The 22705-nt window shown below is 42.9% G+C and overlaps 1 protein-coding gene across 6 annotated transcripts in view; it reads left to right on the top strand.

Moving 5' to 3' along the window:
- Positions 1–18631, top strand: part of ENTHD1 (ENTH domain containing 1) — a 45254-nt gene extending 26623 nt beyond the window's left edge. The window contains exons 6-9 of one of the 6 annotated variants that reach the window (XM_084811756.1): positions 10248–10691; positions 11539–11591; positions 13032–13119; positions 15033–15843. In XM_084811756.1, coding sequence (XP_084667882.1) covers positions 10248–10691; positions 11539–11591; positions 13032–13119; positions 15033–15643 — 1196 coding nt within the window. In that variant the 3' untranslated portion in view covers positions 15644–15843. Of the gene's footprint in view, positions 1–10247; positions 10692–11538; positions 11592–13031; positions 13197–15032 lie in introns of all 6 variants that reach the window. The other 5 variants (XM_084811761.1, XM_084811762.1, XM_084811757.1 and 2 more) reach the window with 5 other exon arrangements.
- Positions 18632–22705: the final 4074 nt, after the last annotated feature.

The following is a 22705-nucleotide window of genomic DNA, read 5'->3' as shown; positions in this document are numbered from 1 at the left end:
ATAGCTACTCCCATTCAATGTGCAAAATGGTGGAAACATTGGGGAAACACAGGCGGGGAAAACATTGGGGAAACACCCTTGACCAGGGTGAATGAGGTCATGGCCAGGTGAAAGACACACCCCTGGGCAGGGCTGTCATGCTTGGGTAAATGCAGAGGGCTGGTGCCCACCACAACAGAAGTGCAGACAAGCCGAATTAAGGAAAACAATTGAACTAAAAGTAGTCTCAGAAGAAGTGGCTTTTCAGCACGAAACTCCACGATGGTCACAACATCATGTGCCCCGAACAACCTTGGAATGCAGCAACTTCAGAGTAAGTCGCTTGTGGAGACACCCCCTAGAAAGTTGGGCAGAAGGCACTGACTGCTTCCCCCGAATCCTTGGGGAGTCATCCCTGAGAATTCTGTTTTCATGCCAGACATGGTCTCCTTGGCAATAAAGATGGTCTGAACTACAGGAGATCTCGGGATTATGAACTGAACTGATTTTAATTATCTTTCCTGTCCTACCTATTACTGCCTTAAATCATGCACATGGTGAACATATACTGAACCAGAAAATAGTCAATATATTGTTCAGTCAGCAGGATATTCTGATCAGAGAGCATTGTTGTTGCTGCACGTAGCAGATAGGGATGTACGAAAGTCACTTACCTTTTCGCAGCTTGGCTTCGCGGTGGGGGGGAGGCGCTTCGCTTCTCCCCCCGAAGTTCAGGCGAGGTGGGGGAGGCTTCCCGCCTCGCCCGGCCGAATTTCAGGCCGGGGAGAAGCGCCCCGTCTCCCCGGCCGCGAAACAAAAAGTAAAAAAAAAAAAAAAGACCCCGTGATAGGCTACGTGACGATTTATGTAGCCTATCACGGCTAGATTTCCAAAGTCAGCCATGATAGGCTACGTAAATCGTCACGTAGCCTATCACGGGTAGGGGTGCATGAAACCCACTTACCTGGTCTCGCAGCTTTTCGCAGTGTGGGGGAGGCGCTTCGCTGCTCTCCCCCCAAAGTTCAGGCCGGGGGGGGAGGCTTCCCGCCTCGCCCGGCCGAAATTCAGGCCGGGGGGGAGGTTTCCCGCCTCGCCCGGCCGAAATTCAGGCCGGGGAGGAGGCGCCTCGCCTCGCCTGGCCGCGAAATTAAAAGTAAAAAAAAAAAAAAAACACCCCCGTGATAGGCTACGTGACGATTAACCTAGCCTATCACGGCTAGATCTGCAAAGTCAGCCATGATAGGCTACGTAAATCGTCACGTAGCCTATCATGGGTGACTTAAAAAAAAAAAAAAGCGCGTACGCAAGTGGCAGCCCCCATAGGGAGCCGCCATTCGCGTTCCTTATTTGGTCGCTGTAGTCTACGTAAATCTTTACGTAGACTACAGCGACCAAATAAGGAACTGGAATGGCGGCTCCCTATGGGGGCCGCCATTATCCGTACGCGCTTTTTTTTTTTAAAGTCACCCGTGATAGGCTACGTGACGATTTACGTAGCCTATCACGGCTGACTTTGCAAATCTAGCCGTGATAGGCTACGTTAATTGTCACGTAGCCTATCACGGGGGCGTTTTTTTTTTTTTAGTTTTATTGGAATGGCGGCGGCGGCAGCCGGTCGGAAGATCGGCTGCCGCCCCCGCCCCTGACGAAGACCCGCCGAACCGCCGCCGGGACCCGCCGCCGGGAGGGACATTCGGCAAAGGTAAGTCCCGTCCTGGGGGGGTGTGCCGGGGGCGGGGGGGTGCGGAGAATTTCTCCCTGAAACTTGTTCGGGGGGCCGAACACGTTGGCGCTTGGCCCCCCGAAGTTTCCGGGAGAAATTCTCCGCCAACCCTAATCACGAGTGACTTTGGGAAAAAAAAAAGCGCGTACACAAATGGCGGCTCCCATGGGGACCGCCATTTGCATTCCTTATTTTGGCACGTCTAGTCTACGTAAAGATGTCTACTCAGAAGTAAGTCCCATTGACTTCGATGGGGCTTACTCTCAAGCAAGTGTGCCTAGGGTTGCAGACTTACAGCACAATCTTACAACTACGCCGAAGTAAGTCGTAGCTTTCTTGCAGGCTGTGAAGAAACAGTACAGCACAAGTTAAGCCATGCAAACAAGACTCCTCTCCCCTGCTCCTTTGCACACATGCCAGGGAGGGAGGTGCTCCCTCGATTCAAACCACATTTCTGCTGTGTAAAGGAGCCCCTCCTAATCCCACAAAGAAAGTGAAAGTAGAAAGCCCTGGTAAGGATGCAGGTTTTTTTGGTAATGTAGAGTTACCCAATGTCCCTTTCCCATCTTGTCTTAAAAACTTGTAATGGATGACCAACCAAGCCTAATTCCATCTTCTATCCTTGCCCAGGTCAGAGCCGTTGTGGAGTTGGGAGAGGCAGAAGGCAGGGACTATAGAGGCAGGCTGGTTGGCACTTAGATAGAGAGCTTCCTCTTCCTCCAAGGCCTAAGCCAGGCTGTCTTTGAAACTTCACAAACCCCCCAGTTAAGTGACCTTTCTCAATGCTGGTGTAACCCTGCCCTGTTTAGCATCCTGGGATTGTTTTACATCCATTGATAAGATGGGTTTAGGTGCACCAGAAAATAAGTGGGATAGTATCCCACCACACTCTGAACACTGCCTTTAACTACAAAATTAAGTTGCTCTCACAATGTAACTTGCACAAATTTCAGGCAGTATTGGCTCCTAAAAGGTATACAATGTGATACTTTAGTTACCATTTCCTCTCAGTCGGAGGTATAGTTCAGGTGCTGAACTCATCTGGGAATGGTATCAGCTGTAGAGATGCTACATAAGAGGATCTTCCCAGTTTTAATAAATACTTGGTTGCTTTCACACTAGAACCTCTTAGTGTTGCCAAGGCATTTCTTTTCTGTATTTAGATGGAAGTGAAATTAAAATGAAGGCACCACACAACAATCTAGTGTTATATGATGCAATGTGGTTTCCCATGGTCAAGATCCAAGACTGTCTCCAAGCATGAAGGAGCCATAAATTGCCATCCAGTGCCCACCCCCTGCTCCTCAGCAGCAGCACCCTTATGATCAGTGGCAGGCCCCTGCAAACCACCTGCCATTTTGATGTTCCCACGCTGCCCTGACATAGCATTGCTCTGTGGCATTATAGCAAAGGCAATAGTGTAACCTTCTACCTATCAGCTACTGCTGATAGGTAAATCCAAGCCAAGGGGCAGGCAGGAGAGCCCAGCTGAACTGCAGGTGGGCCCTCTTGGGGTGCTGTTCTGTTCCATCTGGGGATCTCGGCCAGATACGGTTCTAACCCAAGCAGGGTGGTGGTGGTGCTAGGAACATATTTGGATTAAAGTAAGGGAAGCAAGGCGAAATCAAGTAAGTTCAGGTTCTGGTAAGGCAAAGTCAAGCAAAGCAGAGGTCAAGTTCTCATAAGGCAACATCAAGCAAGGCAGAGGTTAGGTTCAGAAAAGTCAAAACAGAGGACATGGGGGAATGCACAGTGCCAGTGATGCATCCCTGACTCAACCCTGTCCCCACTCGCCCCACGCTGGAGCATTCCAGCTGCTGCCTAGCCAGGGATGCTTTGCCTGTGCTGTGTCCTCCCCTATAGAGGAAGGCATGATGCAGCCAAAGCCGCCTCAACTGAGGTGGCAGCTGCAGCACTCCAGCATGGGTTGGGGACAGAGCAGAGAACAGCGGGCACTTCAAGCCCCACCCCCTGAGGGCATCCATGGATGCTCTGCAGGCCAGATGGGGTTTCCCATCCCTGTGGTAAGGGAAAGTCCAAGCAAAGCAGGAGATACCCAGCCTACTACCATGTGAAGCTCATGCTGGAGAAATATACAAGCAGACTCACATATTGATTCAGCAACAAGGAAATGCAGAGTGCTTCCAGAAGAAAGGCTCCTAGTGGTCCCAGTGAGAAGGCATTGTGCATCTACTCTGTCTTTCCTAATGGATTTTCTGTGGTAAGAGAAAAGATGGAAGAAGTGCTGGGAAAACATGGGGGGGTCATCTGGACCCCTGTAAAATTCCATGACTGAGGCAAGGTGATGGTACAATACAAGCCTCGTCTGGAAGCACACCCAAACTGAGCCTTAAATAGAGCTGCACCTCCATCTGGGTGGCTAGCTCTGCCTCCAGCAGTGAGTGAAACCTTTCTAGTTAAAGGCACCTAGCCTGGTTCAGTAGCCATTGACCCCAGCACAGGGGAGACCATGATTCTGCTGCGGATTCTGGGCTTGAGCCTGAGGATGGCTCTTTTTTAATAATGAAATCTTCCATTTTCACTAAAAGCTAATTCAGAAGTGTGTGTGTGTGTGTAAGTGTAAGTATGGGGTGACTGTGAAGAATGGGCTGCTTGCAGTCAAATTTCAGCAGAACCCCTAATTATAATGAATTGAACATGGGTTACATCCAAAGCTGTCAAATCTCAATGCATTTGTTTTGGAGAGAGCTTACTCTTGCCTTCTCTTGATGCCACTGGTGCACTTTTATTTTCTTAAACCCCTAGAAATTTAATCTCAAGTACTTTGCTGGCTTCTTATTTTTATGTGGCTGCTTTCAGCAAAGCATGTGGATACACAAGTCAGACAATATCTGTAATTTATGAACTATGGCATTTGCTACATCCAAAGAGGGTTAAACCAAGATTGCTCTCTAGAGACCTCTCAGACTCTTTGTTTCAAACTGTGAAAACATCCTTGATTTTGTCAGCAGGAATATCTTTGAAAGGTTAAGTAGACTGACAAAGATGATAGAACAGAGGAATACAGAGTACAGTAAGTGCAGGCTGCGGTGAGGACAAACCACAATCCATTTGCTATTTTCTTTTTTAAATTAAAGGAATTAAGTACTGTTTTCATGTCAGATTTAAGCCACTGCAACTGATAACTTCTGTGAGTTGTGTCTTTCTTGTAAGAGTGCTAATGGGCTTGTAATGCTCATTTATTGCACAATCATATAGTCAAAGCAGTCCAGAAACAAGAAGCAGCACCAATCCACAGGGTAAATAAGAGAATAATGTCCAAAGGTGCTGTAGAAGACTTCTATTTTCAGAAAAGGGCCTGATGCAGTTTGAGTTTTACAGCTATTTTAGAACCTGTTCTCCTTGGGAAAAAAATTGTGCAAGGAAAATACCTTTGAAAATTAGAGTTCTACAGTTCATTTTAGATATTTTTGGATAGTTGGATATTTTTGTCTTGTTTCTTTCATATATTTTGAGCAGGACACAGAATGTGGGCTCCCTTCTGAGAAAGAGTAATAACTTCTAGATGTTTTATAAAGCTGTGCATCAGGGTATAATTGTTTTCTGACCTGTAAAGGGGAAGGGAAGTCACAAACACTGATGGTACAATTCCATTCCGTGCAGAAGCAGCACTTATACATTGCCCTGTTCCCCCTTCCCTGCACGTGCAGACACCAGATATTACTTGACTGAGCAGGGGGGGGATGGTTGGTGATATGGGAGGTGCACACGGACCTCCCATGGTTTGGACTATCAATGTGGTTCCCTATGGGGATCCCTCCTCATGTAGGCACTGCACCCACACGATTCATATCCAAAGGGCATTTTCACACAATCACTCTAAAAGTGCTTTTTCTATTTCTCATATCTGTAATTTGCATGTAACTAATACATTGGCTAGAAAGCAAATTTAACTTAAAAATAGCTCTCTTTCATTGTCTGGCCTGCATTCACAACATTCACACATGCAGGGATTTAGTTAGTACAATAGTGGCTCAAATGTTCTTTTAATGTTATCCTCCTAGGAAGGACAGTGCCCCTCTCCCCTGAGTAAACATCAGGCGGGAGTGTCCTGCCCTCAGTGCAGTGTACATCTGCAAAGCTGTAGTTAAGCCCCACACCAGCCAGGACTCATGCTGGAGTGTGCCATGATGGGAGGCTGAGGAGAACTTTTAGTACCCTGGCAGCTAAGATGTGACTAAAGGGGTGAGGTGCGTAGGCCAGGCTGAGCAGTGGCATCCCGCAGCAATCACAGCCTCGTGTTGTCGTTATTTGTGGCTGTGTGTGTTGCCGGGATCCACTGTGCTGCCCAACCGATTCCACTTGCCTGCACAGTTGAACCTTGGCTATTGAGGTATGAGTAGTCTATATAGGACAGGTATAGGCTTTTTGTGTGGGATGGCAGTTGGGGGCCTGAGCCACTGGATGTCAGTCTTATTGGAAGACTTTCATGTTCTGTCCTCCACATGGTTTTGGCTCATCCAATATAATCCCTCTTCCTTTTTAAAAATCTAGCCAGTATACAAAGGCAGTAGACAGATGTTTTAATCAATGTGACACATTAGAGCAAGGCTTCCCCCCCCCTTTTGTACTTCTCTCGCCTAAAGGGCCTCCACATTTGCTATTTCAAATGCCATTATTTCAAACTGATTCATTTATGACAGATGTAGCTCAGAATCAAAGTTTGATTTGTAGAGGTGTCATTCATGAGAAAAGAAAGGAACGTCATGTAGCTCATTCCTAATGAATTATCTGTTCAATTTCTGAGGCTATGCCACCTAATTTTCTGAGTACTGGGAAGAGTCTGGAATTAAGGTGACTGTGCGTTGTTCCTATTAGGGTTATAATAGGAACAACGCACAGTCACCTTAATTCCAGACTCTTCCCAGTACTCAGAAAATTAGGTTTTAATTTTGCATGACTAAAACCTGCATGTTGTATTAACTTTAACCTGAGTCTCTTCAGAGAAGAAAGGGGAACTGATGAAAATGGAAGTGGATTTCTGTGCTTACCCCATCTGAAATTGGGAAAGGGGAAAGCACAGAGATGTGCTCCCCTTTGCCATGTCAAAGCAGAAGACTTCATGGAACATTGGAGGGGAGGTTTTGACAGAAAAGGAAACACATCTTGGTACTTCACCCTCACCTCATCCCAGAGTCAGGAAGCTGGGGATGAGGGGATAACTCCTAAAACCAATCCTTTACTGGCAAGCCAAACCAAGCAGCTTTCTGAATGTGATGTTCAGGTGGGAAGTCAGGTTTATCTTTAATGTCAGACACTTCCAGCTCTTAGTCCTCCCCTCCCTGCTTTGCCTACACACAGGCCAGTATGTTATCACTTTTGAGAATTCTTTTCCCTGTCTGAAATTTTTACTGAATAATAAGCTGTTGAATAAAATCGGTATGGTGATTCTGGAAAGAAAACCTCTTCTAGGTGATTAGCATTTAAATAGGACCGATAGCCATTAAACACTGTATTATATTCACTAAATCAGTGTTCAGCTTGAGCAAGACAAATTTGAATACAATATTATTGTAGCTCATAATTACAGATATTTAAGTGCATTTACACAGATTGGTTATAATTAGTCACATGAAGCCAGACTTGAACTAATAAGGTTTCTTTAGGTCAAATTCAAGTTGTAATGGCAAAGATTTATGGCAGATGACATTCGAAAATAGCTACAGATAATCTTTTATTACAGTGGGATTATTCACTTAACTGTTGTCTTCAGCATATATACATTAAAGCATATGCATATTTAGGGCCGATCTACATTGCGCCCGCCATCGCAATGAATTCGGTGTTGGGTTAAAAATGCTCTCGCATTACAATGTGATTATCTACACTGACCCATTTTCCCCGTTGCGGTGCTTCATCGAATGCACGAGCTTGGTTTATACTCAAGCGCTGTGCTGTTTTCCTGCTCTTAAAGATGGTGGCTCTCATTGGAAGATCAGAAACTCTTTCTGTTTCTGCTGTTTCCACGCCCACCACACTCACAGCTCTCGATGGCCCCATTTCGTCTTCTGGCTACTGATTGCATAGCTTCCTCAGCACTCAATGTTTCCTCAGCAACAAGCAAAGGGCTGGATGTGCGTACGCTTGTCTGATCTCGGAATCTAAGCAGAGTTGGCCCCGGTCAGTAGTTGGATGGGCAACCGCCTGGGAATCAGGCTTCCTGCAGTGAGCAGGGGGTTGTTCTGTCCTTTCAAATGAGACTAAGTTTTACCCTCTTCTATCCCCCACTTTGGCTGTTTTTTTTTTTAATTAAGGCGTTAACTTTGACGAATCGTGGCTTCTCCGCGATGTTTTTTTTTTCTAATTCAGGCATGATCTTCGAAGATTCGAAAATTTGAAGATTCAAATCTTCAAATTTTCAAATCTTCGAAGATCATGCCTGAATTAGGAAAAAAAAAAAATTGCGGAGAAGCCACGATTCTTCGAAGATAACACCTTAATTTTTTAAAAAACAGCCGAAGAGTGGGATAGAAGAGGGTAAAAATTAGCCTCATTTGAGGGGATAGAACAACCCCCTGCTCAATGCAGGAAGCTGGATTCCCAGGCGGTCGCCCATCCAACTACTGACCGGGGCTGACTCTGCTTAGCTTCCGAGATCAGACAAGCGCACGCACATCCAGCCCTTTGCTTGTTGCTGAGGAAACATTGAGTGCTGAGGAAGCTACGTGATCAGTAGCCGGAAGACGACATGGGGCCGTCGAGAGCTGTGATTGGACAGGAGGGAAATACAAACACTGCTGTATATGGACAGGCAGGGGAGGGGACTATGACCAGATACAGTAGTGAAGGTGGAAAACCAGAGCACATTAAGGGGAAATACCGGGATATTAGGGTATTGAAAGAGGGAGCACGGAAGCAGGAAATTCCGGTTCCAATTCGAGGCGGGTACTGCGTAGTGTGAAAGATGGGCAGTGAAACCTCATTGGAAGCGAAAAAACCTGTAAGTGTAGATTGGCCCGTAGTCTTTTTTTTTTTTTTTTTTAAATAATCAGGGAAACATTCCAGAAAGCGATTTTTTTTAAAGAAATGTTTTTAATGGTATGCTTAGCTGGTTTTTTGGATACTTGAAATTACCTATTTCCAAAGAGTTTGTGTGAAAGTGAGGGAATTGCTATCCCAGTGCCAACCCTGTAGGACAGACTGCTGGCAACATGTCATCCCAGGGCCCAAGCATAATTTTTTGTGGCCCAGTATAAACTTGTAACATGGACCCGATTTCACATAAATACAACGATCCTATCCCATATATACAGAGTCATTAAAGAAACATTTCTATTTTAATTCTGAAATTAATTTTTCTACATTTCTGAAATTATTCCATGTGTCCCTGGGATCAATGTCCTTGAGTAATATGGGATTTTGTCCCTCCTGTCAGCTATCCCTCTCTCCTGCCTATGCAGAATTTTGCCCATGACATATGTAGCACTGACACGACTGTTCCTTTCAAAAAGATTAATAGTGGTAAGAAGTAGAAAGAGTGACAAACTAATGTGGATCACAATAGGATGCAAAACCGATAAATTCTTCACCATGATTAGTAGGTACCCTTTTACCTTTCAAACACCAGATTGATTGATCTTTATCTTGAATCATTGTCACACATTGAAGATAAAATAATTGGGTCTGTGTTTTTCTTTCTACATGGCAACAAGACCATTAAGTTTGCCCTGTCATTCTAAAAGCTAAGTTAGAGTATTTGTGATTTGATTCTATGATAAAGAATGCCTATGGTTGCATTGATACTTCAGATTTTTCCAGTATTTTAGATATATATTGTGTGATACCTTTTACTCAAGCATAAGCATGTACCCACTAATGGAATTCATGGCTGATCTCTCCAATATATTTAATAAGAGCATTCAACATTGATCCCAGATGAGCTATTAAAATCACCATGCTATTTAGTCTGAGAGTTTGGTTATTATACAGATAGATGCCTGAATTATTTTAAATTACATTCCAAATTATTTATTACATTTTAAAAATCCCATCCTGAGGAGTATAGGGTAGCATTCATGGGCTTTTCTCATGTTAACCTCACAAAAAACCCTGTGAGATACGTTGGGCTGAGAGAACGTGACTGGCCCACAGTTACCGACTGCAGATTTGGAACAAAGTTGCCTGACCTGGTACAACACACAATCTGTTATACTATACTGGCATGTTTAAAATCTGAGCATTGTTTCTCCCCCTTGCATTCCCTTTGTACTTAATATACTTTGCACTTCAATGGCTTTTATTGGAGACCTTTTAATTGCCTAAAACTGCTGTTTTATTGTTTTATCTAGATTCTTATCTGTTGTTTTTTCTTATTGTTTTTATCTGGTGCTCCTATGATCTTTCATAATGCTGTTTTCTATTCTTGTATTTCAGGGTTCTTTTTAGCTTTATTGTAAGTCATCTTGAGGCCACTTAGTGATAAGTGGGATATAATAATAAAATACATTTTAAAAAAACCGTAAACAGTAAACTTCCACTCGGAGAATAAAGTTATTTTCTTGATGTAAATTTTGTTACCTTGCAGGTGCTTTGAGTCCTTCAGAAAGAAATCCATTACCTTTGCAAAAGTGGGATTCAGGCAGGAAATCAAAGAGTTCTATTGTTTCCAAAGCTATGCTGAAATCTCCTCCGAGGAGGCAGTCAAGTGTACACACCCAGAAAGTTGCAGCAACATGGCTTGATCTTTGGTCATCAGGCCCAGAGGAGTTTATCACTACCAACAAACAACAGCTCCCAAAACCAGACTTCACTTGCTGTCGCAGTGGAGCCTCTGTTGAGACCATCTACAAGTCCCCTACGTTTCAGTCCTTTGATCCTCTGGGAAGCAGTGTAACAAGCACCATGAAATCAACACCAGCTTCTAAGCAGTTCTGTGGGCCCAGTGCAGCTAGCCTGCAAAACCTCCAGTTCTTAATACCAAGCACTCTACAGACAGCTGGCTTAAGCAGTCATCCCACCCCGAGGCCAGGTGAGCTTGTGGTTTCCATGTCTCTCATAGAAACAGGTCTATTCTATGGCTTCTCAATTCACATTCTTGCTTTGTAATTTATGTAAAACCCTAATACTTTTGTGATAATACCAGAAAGCTGACTTTCATTTCATCTAGATCTTAAGATACTGTTAGTGGCTATTACCTCTAATTATTACTTTTATAGAAATCTGTTTGTAAACTGTTGTAATACTTAAATGAAGACCCGGGGGATATTATTATGAAGAGGTCAAATAGCACCTTTTAAAAGATTCATATTACGTATTAGATCATAGTAGCCAAAGTGAAACTTAATGAAATAAAATGGGGATTGTAGAAAGTCTCTTTTTTTTAAAAAAAAATAATTTGAAAATGCAGTAACGTGGTTATGCATTTTAATTGAGTTTAGAACTGTTGGGAATAGTCGCATAATTACCCAGTTCTCTATCTCACAATTCAAACATAGGGTCAAGGTGGGCCGAACTAGACAATATGTTAAATGTGTATATGTGTTTAACATGTCCTGTTTTTAGTTGATAATAGGTGCTATCCCCCCATCCTCACCCCTGAAGCTGCTATTTTCCCTGCTAGGGAAGCTTCTATATTGCCTAGTTTGGCCCAACAATTTTCACCATGAATATGTAGAGGAGGGAAAGGGTTGAACCCTCCCTTCCTGCACACCACGGTTCCAATCCTGATTGCCCCCCAGCAATGATTTTTAATATAAAAACAAGGTGTTTTAAATGCACAGACAGATTTACTATATTGTCTGTATTGGTGTAATAAAATGGAGGATGTAATCCTCCAACTATTTACTGCTGAGTAGTCTGAGTTATCTTTATTCTAGCTCGCAGTAAAGTTGACATATCCACATTCTGGGAAGTCTCAAAGTTGCACAAGGTCAGTATACACAGCTGTTCTTTCAGAAATAAGTATGCACGGTGGGTTAGTGAGACTGTTCATCCCCCCCCATTGTATTTACATGTGATGCAGGGTATGCACAAGTAACTGAGTCCTGCAGTCTTTCCACTCAGGGACTGCTTCCCTCAGGCATATTTTAGACCCCTTCCCCAAATCTGCAGATTTCAAGTTCCATAAGATACAAGGAAAATGTGTTCCCCTTCGGTGTTTTGACCAATGAATGCAAAGGCACTGGGATGATGGGTATGTATTTGTCTGCTTCTATGTTAATGTTATTAAAATGTTATTTTATTAAAATTAGTTTAAACATCTTCAGCTACTACCTGTATTAAGGTTTTTACTGTTTCACTTTGCCTCATGATGATCCCTCCCTGCCAGACTATGCTTAGGCTGCCACCATAACATTTCTGGGTTTCACCCCTTTTGTACCCCTTTAGAGATGCATTATATCCTGTGCATAGCGGGGTCAGCACATGCGCAGTCCTGAAGCCTCATCGTGCATTCAGTATTTCTGGAATGGTGTTTGTGTGAATCAGCCCATAGAAAGGAACATTCCAACAGTGGCAGTTTCTCTCATCCCTGCAGCATTAATTTTGTGAAGCTATGTCTAGACATTGATAGGTAAACCTTCTCTGGCTCCAGACCTGGCAACTTAGTAAATAATCTGAGGAGTGAGGTTTGAGTCTTCAACACCTAAAGCTTGCTGTTAATAATACCTGAAAGAAACCATGATTTTACAAGCAGTTGGAAAAAAAGGATGTAGGTATATTTTATCTTAATAAACAGATGACATGGGCCCGATCCTTCAGGCACATCCTCTGGCATTCTGACACAGGATACCTCCAAATTAATGTGAATTTTTATTGTAGCAAATCCCACAATAAAAGCTTACACTCTTCAGAAATCATATAGCTGATGACAAGTAGCTGTAGGCTCCCTAAGTAATTCCAAGAACAGTCAAAAGCTAATAGCTATAACTGTGTCAGAGATCCATACAACTTGCTTTTCCGGTTGCAATCTGTACGACTCAGAATTCAGGGCAAGGGCCTCGAATGATTCCTGGTGTAAGCCATCCCAGGCAATCAAAGGCAAGGGTTCTAGAAAAAGAACTCTAAAAAATCCATTCACACAGAAATTTAGTCCAACCTTGAAATCTTCCTTGGAACCTTCACGCTACATGGGCCTATCAAATCTAAGAGTCAAGACATAGGTTCAAGAGTAAGTCTGGAGTAATCCCACACATTCAGAGATTTCGATGGCCATAACTTCCAGTTTGGTATCTCTATGCTCCATGGGTCCAGGCATAGAAAAAACCCCAGGTCGGGATCAGTCCAAACCAGCAGGCGCTCTGGCTAATTGACACTGTAGCAAAGAAGAATTCAAGGTGTATGAAAAGTGCAATAATACTTTCCACGGCAGCTTCTTAACAATACAGAGTTCAAAGAGACAACGGTCCAGACTGGATGGAGAGCCCATGTGAAGAGTACTTCAAGAGGCCGAGAAAGTAGTAAGTCCCAACTGGAGAGGATTTGGGCCAATAAAGATGAGAATGTTCCTATCCTGGGCATCTGCTTAAAAGCAAAGGTGTGTCTGCGATAGCCCTCTTCCAGAGCAACTAACTGACAAAGGATTTTAGCCTACCAACGAGGCCCCTGCCCAAACACTGCATCTCTATTCCACCCTCCTGAGTTGACACTTCGTCCTGTGTGACACCTCTGAAATGCCCTGCCTCTTCTGTTAATTTCTCATGGAGAGGTTGCTAGCTTCCTTCTCTGTCAAGGTCGAAACTAGCAGCTGGATGGGTGTAACTTAACTCCTGCCTGCTTTTCTCTGAGAAAACTGACAGAGATAAGCTCACACTGATTCTGACATTCCACAGGCTGAATACACCCAAACCAGCCCCCTCCCCTTTCCTCTTGCCCTCCTCTTACATGAGTAACTAGGCATCACCGTACTCTTAGGCTCTGGGCTTCTCACTACTGATCTGGGCTCCAAACACTTCCGGACCACTTGTGATCAGATTCTGACTATAAGTTATAGTGCCCACCACAGTGCTGGGTCTGGACCACAACAACAGAAGACAGATAGCTGCTGCTATCATCATCATCAGTCATAATCATTTATGTCCTGCCTATCCTCCAAGGAGCTCAGGGGGGCACACGTCCATGGTTCTCCCTCGCACACACAATGTTATCACAGCAACCCTGGGAGGTAGGTCAGGTTGAGAGATTGATTGGCCCAAGTGAGCTTCATGGCTGAGTGGGGATTTGAACCTGGGTGTCCCTGGCCCTAGTCCAACCCTCTAGCCCAGGGCTAGGCAACATTTTTGGGCCATGGGCACATTTGCTAATTTGAGAAACTGTGCTGGGCACCACCAGAAAATGGCTGCCATGGGAGACATGGCAAAGGATAAGCAAGCTGCCCAAAAGACTGAGTACAAGGTGGGGTCTGAGTCATAAACAACTAAATACTAAACAACTCCTTTGAACCCAAACTTTTCAGCACCAACAGAAAACTATTTCACAGCAGTCCCAGCTGCCTGTAAGAGAATGTGTAATTATTATTATTTTTAAATGGAAGGGGTAGGGCACCTTGGAGGATGCCAAGAAAGGTGTTGGGTGTGTATTGGTGCCCACGGGAACCATGTTGCCTCCCCCTGTTGTAACCACTATACCACACTATAATATCTTACAGTCACATTTAACTGATTATTTGAAACTAGTGGCCTTGGATTGAAATACCCACATCCATTTCCCTAATCTCTTAACATTTTGACCTTTATACCATATTATATCTGTTTGTTCTAGTCTCACATGAAAAGAAGTCTATAAACAGAAAATACCACATGTCAGTAATGTCCAGATTTTTGAGAGTTCGTAAAATGAAGAGTTGGAATGAAGGAATTAAAATCTGCTTTCATTTTTTTTTTTAAACTCAGTGAAATACTCTGAGTGTTCAAGTGTCAAACAGTGATGCTCATCCAGAAAGAAGCCAAATTGTTACACACAAAGAATTTAGCATTCAAAAGTCTTGAAAATAAAATGGAAGATGCTTTTCTTTAGTGCAAGAAACAATGGTGCAGTTAGGTAATTTTAAACTCTGGGCTTATTGGCTTTATGCCCCCACCCCTTTAGATGGTAATGTGTATTGCCTCACTTAATTCAAATGTGGTTTCCAATATGGAAGCTGAAAGGAACTGAGGGATGCAAGGCCTGATCACTTCAAGGCGTATCTATTGCTAGCATTCTGCTGTTTCAGGAGAAGTTCCCAACACCTGTTTCTTCAACTTGCATATCCAGTAATGTAAATGGACAAGTCCCAACTGGAAGAGTAATCCAGTGCAGGTAATAGATATCAAAAATGAATACATATTTTTGGCAAATAACGTCATTGTGTATTTTTCTTTTATATACATTTTAGACTCTACCAGCTCAATTGGAACAACATCCTCGTTTTCTACTTTCTCCATGTCATCCCCTGAGTCAACTGTTCCAAACAACACACCACAGGCTCATTGTATTCCTCCCCATGGATCTTCTTATTTGTCTTCACCACATGGACTATCTTCTCTTTTCTTTAAAGACCTCAAAGAAAGGATTGCACATTCCTTTTCTCCTTGCCCAGCATCTGATATCGATGACAATGCTAGCATCTTAAGCCTTCTCCCTGATAATTCAAAATGTTCTGTTGAAAAAATTGATAGTTTTGGGAGTAGAACATGCCGTGCTTCTGGTGAGAGTTGGGGAAACAGTTTAGTGCATGATGTACCTTCTGTACCTAATCCTGGCATACCTCCTACAGCAAATCTTCCTGGTCCAGATCTTCTGTGTATGAGCACTGAACAAAAAAGCATGGCCCTTTTGGAAGAGATTAAAAATGCAGTTTGTGGACTGAGAGGGGACTTCTGCAGTGTGGCACAGGAGCTGCGTACTATTGGTAGCGAGTTGACAAATATGGTGGCTTCCATTCAAAATATTATCAAATTCTTCGCAGCTCCCCAGACTGCTAAAGATGACCCTGGCCAAATGTAGTTCTCACTATGGCCATATAATTAAGATACCTTAGATCGTTTACGTATCCTGCCTTCCTAAACTGCTTTACATAGCTCACCAGATCTCCTAGTTTAGAGTTGAATTGCACAGATACAGATTTTTAAAAAATATATACACGTATATGTATCTGTTATATTCTTGTTTTGAAAAATAAATTATTGCTTACATTTTGGTCTTTTAATTGGGTTAATATTTTCATTTTTGATCAGTTGAATATTTGAAACCCACATATCTCTGAGTTAAACTCCCGAAACAAAGCAGTAATCCCAGGAATATCAAAGACAATTAATAGCTGACAGCAAACACAGCCTGTATTTACTTTTATTCCTGCGTGCCTCCACATACCTAAAATGCCATGCCACCCACAAAACTACATGGGGACAGAGTTCACTACCATTATTTGCAATTAGTACTAAAGGCTGAAATAGAACTGTGCACAGGGCTCCTTGAGGACAAATAGTTGTACAAGAAAGCTCTGGCAGCTCTGAAGTCACAGAAAGAAAGAAAGAACACAAAATGATAACCCAGGCACATTGATTTGAAAGTGTCTACAGTGGAAAGCAGTAGTGGAAATGCCAATAAGGGAACTAAAGTCTCTGTTCTCAAGTGAAAGTTTAAATGCCATCTGATAAAGAACTTATGGGACAATAAGCAACTAGTGAGATTTGCTTGGAAAAGAGTGTTTGGTGTTAAAAAGTGAGGATGGAGCTGATTGTTACCCCATAATGGAAAACACAGTTATCGTTGGTCACAACCTGTCTAGGAGTTGATAAAATGTTGTAGCATGAGAAGGTCCAGGGGCAGTGCTACCGAAGTTTTGGGTTCCTTTGGAGGAAAGAGCCACTTGGAGACTATACCAGCCTAAAATCCTGCATTTAAAACAGGGCTTTCTGCTTCCATTTTAAATGCAGGATCACAACGGACTACCTTTACATGTGCTTCCTCCCCCGCTCCCCCCTCCTTCTCCCCCTTATCTCAGTCTTCCGTATGGTTCATTGATCTTGCTTTACTTCTCGTGGCTTTTCTGTTTTCACGGAGGGAACTCAAGCGGAACACAAGTGGAGTAATTTGATACCACATTATCTCCAATCTATTTTAAAATAGAATAAAGGTCATTTAGTTCAGGAGCCGCCCTGGAGGTTCATGACGTCATCTAAAGGGCCCTCAAACTTCTGTGAGTGAGCAATCTCAATAGCAGGGTAAAAGCTCTGTGTGAAGAAGCCCTCATGGTGTTTTTGCAGATATAGTTGGGCATATGCAGAGGCATCCAGAAGGAATGGCAGCAGCATGTGATAGTGTCCCTGCTTCAGAGGCACATGGAAGGGGAATCATGGCTGGGGGTCACTTGCCACAGTGACAAAAGCTATGTTGGAGGGGGAAATAAACCTCTGCTGTTGTCATTTTCAACATCAGCCCCTGCAATTTTTCTCACCCCCTCCACCCCAAAGGCTAAAATACCCCCATTTCATGGGCTGTGTGAATGAGGTTACAAAGGGAGAGGCGTGATTTTGCGTCACCACCACTAGTTTCTTCATATATACAAACATGCCTGCCTGCTCCTTCCTCAGCTGGAGTGGAGCATGTCATCATCTCCAAGCTCTGAAAATGTCACGTGTCAGTAATAGTCAGATTTTTTAGAGTTACTGAATATCATACAGTGAAGAGCTGGAACTAATGAATTAAAGCCTGCCTCCATTTTTGTTTTTTGTTTTACTCAGTGAAATATTCTGAAGGTTCAAGTGTCACACAAAAAACAAACTGGCAACAATAAATGGAAGAATAGAAATCACAACTAGTGAGAGAAGTCTGAGAAAGAGTGAAATTAGGGATAATATGCCAGGGGTTAACACTTCTTCCCATCGTAAATATACATACTTCACACCTCTTATACTACATGCATTGATATGATCTTATTTTTCTTGAGGGAAGCACAATGCAAACTTGTATCACTGTATTAATTACAATAATAGTATTACAATATACAGACTTTTGAAAATGGTTTCTTTATTCCCCATCTGCCCCAACATAGAGTAAGCACAATATCATTTTGGTGTTACCATTCTTACTGAATTATTGTGTACTTCCTTGAATAGCACAGATAGAACGGTGGGTTTTAAATGTTAGTAATAAATAATACATAGTAGTCAAACTTATATATTAGAGTGATTACCCTTTCTGTCTGGTGTAGGCAGCAATCTGCACTAAGCATTTATTATACTTCTGTTATTAAAATGTGAGTAAACTACTGTATCTTCTAAAGCCCTCTACAAGTACATACTTTTCTGCATTTATGTTAATGAAACTATATGTAGGGTAAAAGACATTGTTCACAAATTATAAATGATATGCACTGCATATTTTCAGAGCCTCATTTCACTGTATTGAATAGTTTGTTTAAAAAAAACATTGGCCTCGTAACACTGAGTGAACATTTCTAGACTCCAGATTAGTTTTGCTTAGACAATTAGCATAATTAATTTCTTCTAACTGATATGTATTAGGGTTTCTGTGTGGCTCATTAATCTCTGCCTCTTCATCTAAAAGGACTGTTCTTCATAGCATCAATATTGTGTATAACACCATGCTGGGAATCACTTAGAGGCCCAGAGGAAGGCTGGAAAATGTTTCCTGAATTTGTCAAGACATCTAAATTTTATTTTCTTAAACTGAAGTCTATTGAGATTTCTTGTAATGGTATTCTGAATGGAGTTTGGGAATTAGAGATAGGAGTTTGTTGGTCATATTAAAAACTAACTATTGCAAAGTATGTGTGTGTGTCAGGATGGGGTTTGGGGGTAGAAACCAAATTGAAAGTGTTTATATTGTATGTTTGTAACACTATTAATGTAATGTAAAGCCGCCAGCCCCAATACCTAAAGATCATTTTGTATGCTCTAACATCCTGTTCGCTTACTATTTTACTGTCCAAATAACACTCTTAAGAAAACATTAAAGACTTGCAAGGTTATCCTGAGGCATCTGCAAACTCTACTAAAGTTTAAGGTGCGGCCCTATGATTGTAATATGAGATCTGCTGTCCTTCCTTTATGCTGTTCCTGGGTAACAAATACATATGCACTTAAGATGGATATGCAGTAGAAAGCATGCTCTGCAGAATAATGTGGAAGACTAAAGGAAGTTACACGTTGCAATTTAGGGGAAGGGAAATATGGACACATTTTGTCCAAAATAAGGTTCCCTCATCCCATCAGGTCCAGTGTCCGGCAGTGCTGGTATGGCTGGAAACCCTTCAAAGTTGATGCAGGATGTGTATATTGTATGCACATTTTACAGAGTGGTTATCCTATAGTGGAACTGCCTTAGAACAATGCATGTCAAACACCATCTTGGAGGGGGCCAGCCAGGGGCAACTCTGCCTCTTTGGTTTGGACAAGAAAATGGTGAAGGTGAGGCCTGATAGAAAATTTTATTAGGAGCCCTGCTGTGAAGTGCCCATCAACACTGGACCACTGAGAGACCAAGCTTAAGTAACATGATATCCAAAATGGCTAGAGATGGCTACTGAAGCCTTAAGAGAAATTTCTCCTGTGAAACCTGTGGTGGAGGACTTGACCTAGAAATCAGAGTACCAGAGCATGCAATGATGCAACATCTATTCACATTCAAAGAATATCTTCCACTCAGTTCTGTATCCCCAAAACGACCTATAATTTACACCTGGCAGTTTGACTCATCATTGCTGATGTATATATGAAGCACATTTTATGTGCTTAATTGGCTTATTAAAACATTCAGATCAAAATAGTCTGACAGCTCTGCTCTGGAGGGTTCAGATGAGAAACGTTTTTTGAGTGAGCAGTCATACCCCATTAAAATATCTAGATTCTGTCAGACTTTGGGGAACATTATACAGTTCTTTGGGACACAATATGACAAAAAAAAAAATTTGAGCAAAGCTCACAGTGATGAATCTTAAAAAGAAGTAGTATTCAACCTCCACAAAACTAGCTCAGTGCAAGATGAGCACTGGAAGTGCAGATCATCTTGGTGTGAAGTTTCTATCCAAAATTCTCAGTTCAGCAGCTGGGTTCATGAGGCTTGTAATGGCAGTGAGTGTTGAAACAGCAGAGTGTTGTGACACAAAAAAGACTAATACATTGATTTTGGTGCATGCTGTAGGCAAGAGTCTACTGCATAAAATGGAAGAAATAACATGCATCCTTAACTTGAAATATATACCAGTATGAGTGACTCTCTCAGAGTTTTACGCCCCCCCCCCCCCGGTTATGTCAGGGTTATAATAATTTCTGAGCATTCATAAGAATATTACATATGAGTGGCAATTTTGTACACTTACTGTGTTTAAAAAATATAAGGTCACCAACATACTTTATGTTTGGATAAGTATATCCTAATCTTGGATTAGAGTAGGGCCAGCCCTACCACTGGTCAGAGTGAGGCAGCTGCTTTAGGCAGCAGATGCTGGGAAGCAGAGAGTGTTGGGAGGACAGCTGTGTGTTGGGAGGACCACCTGCCCTGCACCCCCTAAACTACCTTGCCAGCCTTAGATGTAGTGGAGGATACCGTCCCTTCACCAGTGTTGAAGAAAGATTCAACCGCCAGTGCGGCCAGCTTTTGTACGTGCCCTTTGCTTCAGGCAGCAAAATGTCTTGGGCCAGTCCTGAATTAAAGGCAGAATGCTCTTCTGTGTCAGCATATCCACCACCTATGTGGACAACTTGTCCTCTCATTCAGGCCTTACACAGTATGTGATGAACATTATCATTAATAGGAAGATATTTGACAATTGCTTGCATGTGAGGTCATTTACTACAAAATGACAAAAAGAAAGGGAGACAACTCTCAGGGGAAGCAATCCCCTCCTGGCATGCTCTAAAAAGTGTTTATATTCAGTTATCTACTTTTGAACTAAAGAGAACATAAAGCAAAGTGGAACTTTTCCTGGTGCCATAGGGATGAAAGGGAAAAGATTATTATGCACATATGCTGTGTATATTTTTGAGCATGCATGTCAGACAACTACCACTTATGTCTTGAGGCAAGCACTGAAACTAATTGAGCTCTGAGAACAACTCCCTAATGGTGGTTGCCAGAAGGCTTGTGACCTTGAAAGTGGGGAGAATCCACTGACAATGCGCTGTAATTTTCCTGAAAAGGTAAAGCCATTATGGAAGGGGACAAGTGCAGACTGTGTTATGAAATGGAATAGCTCAACACAAAGCAGACCGAAAGGAAGAGAAATGCTACATCCATTTCCTCTTAAGAAAATGGAAATATTTACTGATGGCACTTTAAAAGGCACCTTTCTAGAGGAGGGGAATACATATGGAGTGGGAATCATCTCTGTATATGTTAAGCCTGTTCATGTTCAGCTCTCATATCCACACACTTGGTATGCACTGTAGAAACAAGAATCTGGTGCACAATTTGGCTTCCCATGGACCTGATATTTACTTCAACCACTACAAGTCCATGGAAATACAAAGGCCTTAGAGAGCCTCGTGTGGCGCAAAGTGGTAGGTGGCAGTATTGCAACCAAAACTCTCCCCATGACCTGAGTTCGATCCCAGCGGAAGCCGGGTCTCAGGTAGCCAGCTCAGGTCGACTCAGCCTTCCATCCTCCCGAGGTTGGTAAAATGAGTACCCAGCTTGCTGGGGGAAAGGTAGTCATGACTGGGGAAGGCAATGGCAAACCACCCCGCTATAGTCTGCCATGAAAACACCAGCGTAAGTGGCATCCCTCTAGGGGTCAGCACAGGAGGAACCTTTCCTTTCCTTTCCTTTCCTTTCCTTTCCTTTCCTTTCCTTTCCTTTCCTTTCCTTTCCTTTCCTTGAGACGTTCCAAAAGATTAATTCACACAAACAATTTATAATGATGAGATGTGTGCTACTGTGGAAATGGCAAATGCTGAACACGTAAAGTGGTAGTGTGATTGCTGTACCACACAACCAGATTGCAACCCATCACACCTCTGCAAGCCTTCTAAAATTGTGTGGTGCCTTGGTGGACTGTCATCTGGGTGCAGGATGGAGCAATCAGATTACCACTTCATGGAGATTCAACAGTCACCATGTGCCCAGGAACAACAATGATCCCAGCCAGCAATGGGTTTAAGCTTCCATTGGCTGACCTTAACTAACCAGGGCAGGTATGAGCTCCACTAGCCATGAATCCAGCTGGTCACCCACAGATTAGAGGAATCCATCAGGAGTGCCAGTTTATATAAGAAGATATAATACCAGGCAGGCAACACTGATTGATTCTGACCCAACAATGATGACACGAGCCTCCAACACATCAGTTCTGCTTTAGTAACTGGCAGTCTCCAAGCCGATCTGAGACTTGCTGAGCACTTCGAACATATCATGACAGTAATTTCTTCACTGATTATCTGGACATATTCCAGTCTGGGCTCAGGCCTGGTTTTGGAATTGAATCAGCCTTGGTTGCCTTGATAGATGAATTTTACTGGCAAAGGGACAGGTGGAGTGCTACCCTGATGCTCTTGCTGGATCTCTCAACAGTTTTTGATACCTTCAACCAGACCTATCTACAGAGTCGGTTTCAGAGAGTAGCACTAGGGCAGTGTTCATTGGTCCCTTGGTGCCACAGGCCACTATTTCCCTGCTAATGCTATTTAACATCTATATCAGGGGTGGGCAACTTGTGGCCTTCTAGATGTTTTGGCCTGTAACTCCCATCAGCTCTAATCAGCATGGCCAATGATGAGGGACCATGAAAGTGGTAGGCCAAAACTTCTGGAGGGCCACAGGTTGCCCACCCCTGATCTATATGAAGCTGTTGGAAGTGGTCATTTGGGGATTTGAAGTGAGGTGTTCAGAAAAAAAACACGAAGCAGAGAGTGGGAATAAATGGTAAATTCTCCTAGTGGAGAAAAGTAAATAGTGGGGTCGGTCCCACAGGGATCTGTATTAGGAACAATGCTTTTCAACCTGTTCATAAATGATCTGGAATTAGCAGTGAAGTGGCCAGGTTTGTGGATGACACCAAATTCTTTAGGGTGGTTAAAACAAAAAGGGATTGTGAAGAGCTCCAAA

Source organism: Heloderma suspectum, chromosome 7 (genome assembly GCF_057233095.1).
Source record: "Heloderma suspectum isolate Gila_16-S chromosome 7, 16-S_ref, whole genome shotgun sequence".
Taxonomy (NCBI): Eukaryota; Metazoa; Chordata; class Lepidosauria; order Squamata; family Helodermatidae; genus Heloderma; species Heloderma suspectum.
This window is presented reverse-complemented; position numbering and strand designations above follow the sequence as displayed.